The sequence below is a fragment of the Papaver somniferum genome, chromosome 6, assembly GCF_003573695.1.
Source record: "Papaver somniferum cultivar HN1 chromosome 6, ASM357369v1, whole genome shotgun sequence".
NCBI lineage: Eukaryota > Viridiplantae > Streptophyta > Magnoliopsida > Ranunculales > Papaveraceae > Papaver > Papaver somniferum.
Window position 1 is genome coordinate 122,460,723 of NC_039363.1, and position 10,374 is coordinate 122,471,096.

General features: G+C 36.4%; 1 protein-coding gene across 2 annotated transcripts; it reads left to right on the top strand.

The window, feature by feature from the left end:
- The first annotated feature begins 4,714 nt into the window (after positions 1-4,714).
- On the top strand, positions 4,715-9,499 carry LOC113289110 (probable E3 ubiquitin ligase SUD1). 2 transcript variants are annotated; one of them, XM_026538289.1, is made up of 9 exons: positions 4,715-5,078; positions 5,249-5,863; positions 6,196-6,840; positions 6,940-7,147; positions 7,245-7,480; positions 7,759-7,921; positions 8,012-8,174; positions 8,278-8,424; positions 8,723-9,499. In XM_026538289.1, exons 1-4 carry the CDS (start codon positions 4,869-4,871, stop codon positions 7,084-7,086), a joined length of 1,617 nt encoding a protein of 538 aa, XP_026394074.1. In that variant the 5' UTR covers positions 4,715-4,868; the 3' UTR covers positions 7,087-7,147; positions 7,245-7,480; positions 7,759-7,921; positions 8,012-8,174; positions 8,278-8,424; positions 8,723-9,499. The 2 variants fall into 2 exon arrangements, with proteins under 2 accessions (XP_026394074.1, XP_026394073.1); XM_026538288.1 differs by having other exon boundaries at positions 7,759-7,916.
- The last annotated feature ends 875 nt before the right edge of the window (positions 9,500-10,374 follow it).

A 10,374-nucleotide genomic window follows, 5' to 3' on the forward strand; every position in this document is an offset into this window, starting at 1 on the left:
TATATTATAGGGAGGTGAATAGGGAGGTGGAGAATAGGGAGCCAAATAGCATTTCCTTTTATAAAATGATAATAAATATTCTAAAAGTTAAGAAAATTCGTATAGAAACCAACCACTTAATTACTCCATACTCCGTGTTTATTTCGAGTTCAAAGATTAAGCGTTTTAGATATATGACTAAAATACAGAACTGGAAGAGAATGATTATCTCTCCAGAGCAAGAACCGTAGTAGTAAAGTCTATTTTGGAATCATTTTCTATCTATCAGATGAGATTTTTTATTATTCCTAGAATTATCACTTAGCAACTTACTTCGCTCCAACGGAATTTCTGGCGGGGGAAGATAAATGACAAGAACTGATCCTTCATGAAAGCTTGACCATCTCTGAGTAAACCAATTATATCAAGGAGTTGGGATTTACGGATATCAAGGCAAACAACTTAATGCAACTAGCGAGATAGACTTGGAATCTTTTGACAAGCTGTGGTTCACCTTGGAGTGACACCCATAAAGTTAAGTACTTTAGAAATGGTAGACACCCTTTAGATCCCACGATAACTAAATTCGGAACATGGATATGAACTTTTCAGAAAAGATTTGGTCGTCATTCGTCCTTATTGCTTTTACAAAGTGGATCATGTCCATACTATTAACATTTGGGAAGAATGGTGGATTCCTGGATACCATTCTCTTCCTAATAATTTTTCTTTTTCCTTGACTCTTGTTAGTGAACTTATTGATAGTTCATCTAACTCTTGGAGTATAGCCTTAATTAACGCTTCTTTCACTCCTAACATTAATCATGCTATTTTTAGGACTAAGATCAAACCCGGACAATAGTTTACTCTTAAAATGGTTTGCAAACAAGACTGGTGAATTTAGCACCAAGTCTCTTTATTCCCTTATCAAGTCGTCGACTAATAGTAACAATATCCCTTGGAACAAAATTTCAAATATGAGAACTTCCCTTGGAGTTCAGTTGTTTATTTATAAGTGCATCCACTTCTTATCTATCCAGGTTTATTGATATCGACAACACATGCAATTTCTGCAGCCAACGAGGAGAGACAACAGAGCACATTTTCTTTCATTGTCCCTTTGCTACAAGTGTGTGGTTCGTAAGTATTTTTAACCTTTTCACTCATATTTCATTGCCCCACTCTGTGAAAATCTAGATCCTTGATTGGCATAAAAATATGGTAGGATTGCTTAGTAATATTAGGTGATTGGAATGCGCTCTGGGCATCAAATCTTTGGAACATATGGAAAGTTGGATGGGAGAAGATCTTTAGAGGAAATCAATCTGACACGAGAAACGGTTATAACATGGCTAGAACGCATTGGATGAAATAATCCAAAATGTAATACTAATCAGCAAACTGATCAGTGATCTCTAGTCGCTAGTAGGTGGCAGTTCCTTTCTTTGGAGAAGCTGAAGCTTAATGTAGTAGTGGAATGGAGTACAAATAAATATGTAGGAGTTGTTTCTATTATTCCAAGAGACTCTGGGGTCTTTTCAGGAGGTACTGATCAAAGCAACGGTAGTTCACCAAGGATGCTAAAATGGCGTAGGTTATTGAATGGAGCATCTCTATTGGAAAACAAGGCACCATTATGGAATCCAGCTACATCAATATCATCAAAGGGCTAAATAGAGCAAAGAACCAACAATAGCGACATGCTGAGTCCCACTGAGAAGACTACCGAACCAACGATCTTTTGAACAATGTATGTTGAAGATATTTATTTTCTTTTATGTAACTAAGCAAGTTAATTAGGTAGCCTTTGTATTAGTCCATAATACTAATGCAAAAGCAACCTGTTCCATTAACTATTATCCTTCTAATAGAATGTTTGACATTCTAAATTCTGACATGATACATGCGGATGAGCAGTATCATGTCCATGTTTAAGTTTCTTGTAACTTTGGTTTTGCTTATCAACAAAAAATCTCAAATTATCGAAAATTGCATAACCATATGAGTTGGGAGCAATATGGATATCGGTTTATCTCATCTGGAGCTGATACACTGGTATCATTTTGTATCGGGAAAATTATCGTTGAAGTATCCGTACAATATGGGTCCCAAATTTACATCTTCTCGGCCGTATCGACCGAGATCGACTGACTCGGACCCTGACGAGTTAGATGAGTCAGGAATAAACAAACACGATAAACAAGCACGATGTTAGACTTTTAGGTTGTGTTTGATAGGAGTTAATTTCATAGAATTAGCCATCTTTCAATGGAAATAATGTGTTTTTCGTCGTTTGGTCAAAAATCTGTTTCCATGAAATTGCCAAAGAAACGTGGCCTAAGAGCAAGTCTTATGGTGGAAGAATTTCATCTTCCATCTTCCGTGCCACCTCAGCATTTGAAATTGTTCATGGAAGGTCAAATATAATTGCGGAAGTGTAAAAATGCTAATGAGAATAGCGCTGGACGCTAACGAGAATCGCGCAAATAAAACGCTAGCATGAATAGCGTATAATAACATTTTTTTTTTTTTTTTCTCTTGACAAATCTAACATTTATTAGTGGGACCTATATGTTTGTAACGGAATTAGTACTTGAAAGTCGGATACGGAAACACCTGTCCAATATTTTACATCGTTTTTAACTCCTAACTCTAAATTAATCTGAATTCCTTTTTACTTAATTAATTAGGGAATTCATTTATATATCCCGAAAATACTAATGGTACCCCGATTAGTTAGTTAAATTAGTTGATATTTAGTTTACATGGAAATCTCGAAACTGTTTGAAGTTTTTGATAGCGGTCTTAAAAATTTGTTACGAAACCCTAAAAAGAAAAAAAAGCAACGAAGATTTTCAGCCGTGATTAGAGATCCATGGGAGAAGATTAGAGTTTGGTTAGGATTAACACAGCTCGTAATCTAAAGATCCCTAAAGATAAAACATATTCCCTTTTCTTTTTCTTATTTTGCAAAATCTTATTTAATTTAATGGAATGATCGGGATTAAAAAAAAAAAATATATATATATATCATTATCTTAAAACTTCAATTTTGGTCTTTTCGTTTTTGTGTTTATTTAATGTCTGAGAAGAAGATGTTGAATTTGTATTTCCTTATTAGGATTGAAAATCAGTATTCACGGAATAGGGGTATAAGAACTTACATATATGATGGGTATGTAGATAGTTGTTGGGGGTATGTAGATAATAAATGGGTACAATTAGTAATTCTAGGGGTATATACAAGAATACCCATCAAATAAATGAGATTAATTTTGTGGTGGCATCGTATGATTGAGCGCTGTTATCAAATAGCGATTCACGCTAAACTTATTGGCGTATTTTTCGTTTATCACACTATTCGGTATAGGGCTGAGCGCTAATAAGTTTAGCGTTTTTTTGGATTTCATCTACCATTCCACCACATCATGGAAGATGGTTTGGAAAAGAAGACTATTATTAGGGCGTCACATTCCAATAGAGGGGCTTCACTTGGATTCTTATTGTCCAAAAAAGTGGTTATGGGATATCCTAACACATATACAAAATGTCTAGATTACCCTTTAATTAAAATAAAAACTTAAAAACCGTAGAAGAAATCACGGCCAAACTTGGATTAATTCCAACCGTAGAATTTTATTTGCATGTAGTTTTACGGGCGGATTTGGATTAATTCCAACCGTAAAAATGGTTATGAAGAAATCACAGCCAGGTTTGGATTAATGCCAACCGTAGAATTTTATTTGCATGTAGTTTTACGTCTAGGTTTGGATAGTTCCAATCGTAGAAGCTCATTTTACGTCCAGGTTGCAATGAACTACGTCCAGGTTTGGATAGTTCCAACCATTGAAGCTCATTTTACGTCCAAGTTGGAATGAATTACGTCCAGGTTTGGATAGCTCCAACCGTAGAAGTTCATTTTACGTCCAGGTTCCTTTTCATTCCAACCGTAGAATCTGATTTTACATCCAATTTCGTTTTAATTCCAACCGTAGAAGTGATTTTACATCCAGGTTTGATTATTTCTAACCGTAGAAGTTTATTTCATGGCCAGTGTGATTGACTATTTTTTTTTCTTCTCTCTAGTTTTTCTTCTCATAAAAATTTTGTCCCAAAATTCACCAAGTATACAACAAAATTCATTAATTTAATTATTATCTAACTAAATTAAATTAAAATTAATTAAATAAGGGTTGTTTAGTCATTACAAAATTATTTGAGATAAGGGGTTTTTGATATTACTTAAGGGTGACCCGTTTTTGTCTTATTAGGTGACGCCCCACTAATAGTCTTCTTGGAAAAAATGTGGAATACACCAACTTCGAAACCATTAGACTGGACATTCCACAATTTTTCCACATTTGAAATAGATTGGATTTCACCATAAGACTTGCTCTAAAGTATGTTTTAAACTCAATTATGTGGAATTTCATGGAAAATCTTTCTTTACCTCCGGGAACTGATTCCATGGAAACACTTCTCATGGAGTTGTTTACTTTCTTTGTTATCAAACACAACGTTAATGAAATACTTGTAAAATTAAAAAAAAGTAGATTATACACAGCTAGTCAAGTGGGGTGAAAAAGCTTATTCGTCTTGCATTGTCCCCGCTTGTTTGGCGGACATTACCTAAGTTTTTTTGTAGGGTAATAAAACAGAAATGATCAGACATTTCAAACGAAAAGGTAAAACAAAAAGACAAATCTCTGGATACTGACTACTGAGCACTGTACAGACGAGCTCTTGTTGCGAATAAAAGGAAATGGTGGGAAAAAACAGCAAAAATGGGTTTCAGTTTTTCCACCAAAAACCTCTCATACACCACACCAGTAGAGACCAGAGAGTACTAGTGAAGGGAAGGACAGTGAGAGACTCAAGAGAGAGTGAAAATGGAAGGAGGGTTGGAAACCAGAGAAAACATGAAAGAGAGAGTAGAAGAAGATGATGAGGAAGAGGAGATGATTTGCAGGATTTGTCATAGCCCTGGTGATTCTCAAAACCCACTTCAGTACCCATGTGCTTGTTCCGGGAGTATGAAATTTGTTCACCCAAAATGTCTCCTCCAATGGATGGCGCAACGCATGTCTCTTGAATGCGAGGTTCACCCTTTCTCTCTGTCTCTATCCCTGATTCAATTTTTTACTTAGGGTTTTCTACTTTTATTTTGGTCTGATTAAAGCAATTGGGGATTTCTTATTTTTGATTTTGCCTTGTACTTTTTTTTTATGTGTAGATTGTAGACTAATTGTTGTTAGTATGATTTTTGCAGGTGTGTAAACATAAGTATTATGTCTATCGTGTTTATGCTGAGAATACTCCAACAAGACTACCTTTCAGAGAGTTTGTGGGTGGGATTGCAATGAAAGCATGCCATGTTCTTCTCTTCTGTGTGCGGTTTTGTTTTTCAGTTTCTCAGCAACTCCTTATGCCACCCCTAATTGCATCTTGGATATGGCGTTTGAGTTTAGTAAGGTGCCTTTCTGAAGCAAAAGAATTGGTTGATAGTCATATGTCTGCTTCAACAGCAATGATGGACTGGTTGTATGGCTTTGTAATCAGCAATATCTTATTTGTGATGTTGTTGTGTGGCATTACTTTAATAAGAGAAGATGAAGAGGATGCGGAGGATAGGGCTCATGTTGCAATAGCTCCGACACCAGGTAATGAGAATCATATTGATGATGAAATTGGCGAAGATGATGGGGAACCGCAAGCTATTGCTGGAGTAAGAAATGACGAGAATATGGCACCGGGGTTAAGATTGTTGGTAATATTGTTGGTAGATCCTCTTCTTCAGAGTTTTCAAGCTGTGATGATTGCTATCTTCAGGTTTAATGTTCCTCTACGAAGTACTTGTATTTATCTGGTCATGAGTATCTTATTTGTAAGTCCCATTCCTTTTTTACCATTCTAATTACAATACTAGTACCAGGAATGTCAGCTTTAATTGATTAGATTTGTGAGCTGCTTCCTAGTGGCTCAACATAGATGCCAAACCAAACAATTTATTGCACCAGATTGTAAATTTACCTCACTGGAAAACTTCAAGATTTTTTCATGAAATATTATATGGTCTCACTTTCCCTTTCCTCTTCGCTTATCAGTATGAACCTTTTTCTGCATCCATCAAGTATCCTTATGTGCAATTTTATGACTGTTCACAAGTCTTTTGTTTAAGAATTTTAAAAATCATACTCTCTTTCTCTCTTTTTGCAGTTTCTGATTACCAATGGTGTGCTGATATTGGTGCCATTCTCGTTAGGACGAATTATTCTGCATTGTCTTTCATGGATTTTCTTTGCGGCTTCGTCGATTTTCATGCCATTTATAGAGTCAGCACTCTCTATAGGAAATAACTCACTGAAGAATGCATCACCTGCCATTACAAATTTATCTGCTGAAATTCAGAAAGATGGCCTGCTTTCATGTGCTATAGAAGTGGTCACTGAAACCTTGACTGCAAACGTTATTGGACCAGGAGAAGCCTTAAGCAGCGTTGGCAAGCCACTTTCAGTGTACCGAAGCTCAGGCCTATATGATGTTATTACTCTTGCAACTGGATATATGGTCGTTGTGTCTTTGGTCTTCGTTTGCTATCCTCTTGCATCAAAGATACGCTACTATCTAAGGAAATTCCAGACAATGATGATATATCCATTCTTTCTGATAATTCATCTCATAGTTCTTCCTTTGGTGTATGGCTGGTGGCTGGATGTTTGTACCATTACGATGCTTGGGAAGTCATTTTCTGATAGGATAGAATTCTTATTGAAATTCCCTTTATTAAGTTCTTCAATGCATTGGGCCGCAGGAATCATATACATGTTCCAGATACACATTTCTACTAGCCTTCTTCAAAGGGTATTATTCTTTAGCCTATTTAATGAAATTGACATCGTTATTGCCTAATTAGCAGTTTCCTATGTAGTGTTTTTTGATGATATATTACAACTTGTTCAGGTTTTGCTTAAAGAAGTTCTATACATTCTCCAGTATTTAGCAGATCCAATCGACATCATTTTACATGGACTTATCAGTCATGTGTATTTGCAAGCTAGTCGACTTTTGTTCTCCGTTGCTATTAATGGCATTTCGATAGTATTCTAGTATATTTACCAGCCATACTGGCCATGCGATTAGCACCAACTATCTTCCCTCTGCGTATTACGTAAGTTGCTACCTACTGCTTGTGTACCATGTTTCTACTTCTTATTTTTTGTTTGCTATGGCAGGTAATATTTAACCAGGTTCTTTCCAAATTGCAGTGTATCTGACCCATTCACTGAGATTCCTGTAGTCATGCTTCTGCTCCAGATATGCATACCTTATGCAACTGAACTGTGGGAAACAGTTGCAGCTCTTCTCTATCAATGGGTTACATCAGTTTGCTGTTTTCTTGGCTTAAGTACTTTCTTGTGTTCTAGACCCGAGGACATTGGTGGGCAGGAGATTGTGAAAGTGGAAATGCGGCAGGACAAACTGATAATCGAATTAAGTGTGGGTAAGTGATTTCAATTGATTGTATTGATAATGGATAAGTGATTTCAATTGTGTAATCTTTTTTATGAGTTTCAGTACCAGAAGGAAAATTTCAAGTTCTGTCATATTCGCGTGTGGAATACGTTCTGTCAAAAGATATTTGAAGTGGAATACCTAACCTGTTCACTAATTGCTTTTGAAATGTCAAATTTGGTGATATATGATATTTTTTCATGCACCTGGTACAGTATCTTGTCTTCTGCACCAAATTAAACTTATATCTTCCACTGGATCTTGCAGCTATACCTTTGTACGTCATGTTGTGTTGTTTATCATTCTGGCGGGGGTAACATTGCTCCTCTTGAGTTCATCTTTGATAATCGTATCCCTACCACTAGGACGTGTACTGTTCAGTTCCAATTCTGACCTCCCAATAACTCATGGCATTGAGTGCAACGGTGATGTACTTTGTAGACATTGTACTTTCTGCTCAAATCCATGCTTTTTAGGTGAATTTTTTTATTAACACTAAGCTTTTGACTTCGTTCCTTAGATCTCTATGCATTCTTTATTGGAAATTTTTCCATCTGGACTTCTTTCACTGGAGTAAGATACTTGATTGAGCACTTTAGAGCAGGGAAAGCGCATTTACGATTCAGCGATCTCTGCAAGTTGTTTTTATTATCGTCGAGCGTTGTGTTTTATTATCACTTTGGGTATGGGATTGTTGCAATAGATATTTGCTCTTTCTTTCTTTGTTTCTTTGCATTCCTTAGTAGGATCTGATTTCTAATGTTAACTCTTGTCTTTTGGTTTCAGAGCATTGTTATTCCAGTGTTAATCGGGCTTTTATTTGAGTTTACGTTCGTTTTTCCAATTCGAGTAATGGTGCCTGAAGTGCCGGTGTTATGCTTGTGTCAGGATTGGGCAGTGGGGTTCTTCTTCTTTAAGCTGTGGAGGACAGTGGTATGTGCTGTAACTCTTTACCGTGTCACTTTTGAATAGCGTCTCGTGATGGACCCGTAAGATGAAGGTGCACATAATGGTCATGCTGAAAATGCGATGAGCATATTCCAGGAGTTGGGGAAACTAGGATTGATGCCTAATTGATTCATCAAAGAAGGATCTCGAGCATGAAACTCTAGAATTAGCCTATATAGAAATACACATAGCTCTCTAGTCTTAGAAGCCTCCCTGAATATTAAAAAACTTATAAAGTGTGCTTATCTCCTGGCATTTGTATATTCTGATTTGTGTTTTACAGGTTTTGCTGAACCATAGGATTGTTCTGGTGGATGAAAGTTGGCAGGTTAAGTTTGAGAGGGCGAGAGAAAATGATTTCTTGAAGCTTCCAAGGCATTGGGTGCTGCAGGAATTACTGATCCCAATCATTATGAATCTGCTATTGTCTCTCTGTCTACCGTACGTTTTTGCAAGATGGATAGTTCCCTCGCTTGGGTTTTAGCTAACAGTAAACTCCACTGTCTATCGGTTCACTTGGGTAGCCTACCTGGCCATAGTTGTACTGTTTTCCTGTGCCAAAAGATTTCCTGTTTGGATCACCAACCTTCACAATTCTATGCGAAATGAACGTTATTCTGGTTTGGGGCTACAAAATTTTGGTGAAGCAGCATTGGAGTGCCAAAGTTAGGTGAGATGGTTATCAGAATCTCAAAGACACTAAAAATCAAAGGTGAGCAGTTTTGCTGTTTTGTTTTCTTGGCAGGTAAAGTTCTTTTGAGAGAGGATCAAAATTGTTATATAAGCTACACAGTGTTGCTTGTAAATATTCAGAATAGGTGCTTCGACTAGTGAGTAGGATTTTCAATACGAAAGGAAGGAGGTTTCAGAACTTGTTTTGGTTCTCATTTTGAAGTTTTTTGTTTTTTAATAAACACATTGTACTAGAGAGTATTCGACACCACAAGTGACACATAAACTCAAGTCTAAGAGCTATCTTCAATTTGTGGCAAATTGAAATATCCTTTAGGGAGCCACTGATTCCAACACAATATTCTGCAATCTTTAATGGCAATATTTTCAGACAACTGGCATATTTTTTTCTTTCTCTTCATTAAAAGTTTAAAACCAACAACGGCTACAGATATTGTCTGGTCTTCTTAATGTTTCGGATACACCAGAATAGGTCTGGAGGAATTTTTCTGTGATCAAGTTCCTTATATCCACAATTATATCCACAATCCAGCCAGAATGAAACAATTGATTTATTAAACGGGAATGATTGGTCTATATTAGTGTCTACATAGGTGTATTGTATTGGTGTCAGTTTGTGGATTGAAGCCTAGTATCATCCTATCTCGCGCTACATACATGTAAACAACAACTTCTTTCCTTCAACCACAACTGCCCAATGCAATTAGAGCATCTCCAATGGAGAGTGAATTTTCTTTTTTTAGTGACATATATGATTTTAGATGCCTATTTGCATAAATCCATCTCCAACATAGGGTCTTATAAATTAGAAGGGACCAATTACTAATTATAAAGGTGTTCAAGAAAATGTTATCTTCACCTCCGGTTTCACCTCCACGTCATATTTCTTACTAATTTTTTATTAAAATTCTCTACCGTTGGAGATGGGTTTTTAGATATGATGTCGTATATTTACTCTATGTGTAGACCTCATAAATAAAAAGACTAAACTAAAAAGCCACATAGGATTTTTTGCACCTTATGTTGGAGATGCTCTTAGAAACAACTTAGATTGAATGCAAGACCGTTTCCCTCCTCGCATATTCAGGCCCTTGTCTTCTCTAGGCAATTGGATGCTATCTACTTACCCCCAAGCTTACTAATAACGCCATTGGGAATTTTATTCCGACCCAGGGTCTAAATTTGATATTAGCGAGATTCAAACTCTGGTTATTGGTATCATCATCCAATGATTTTATCACT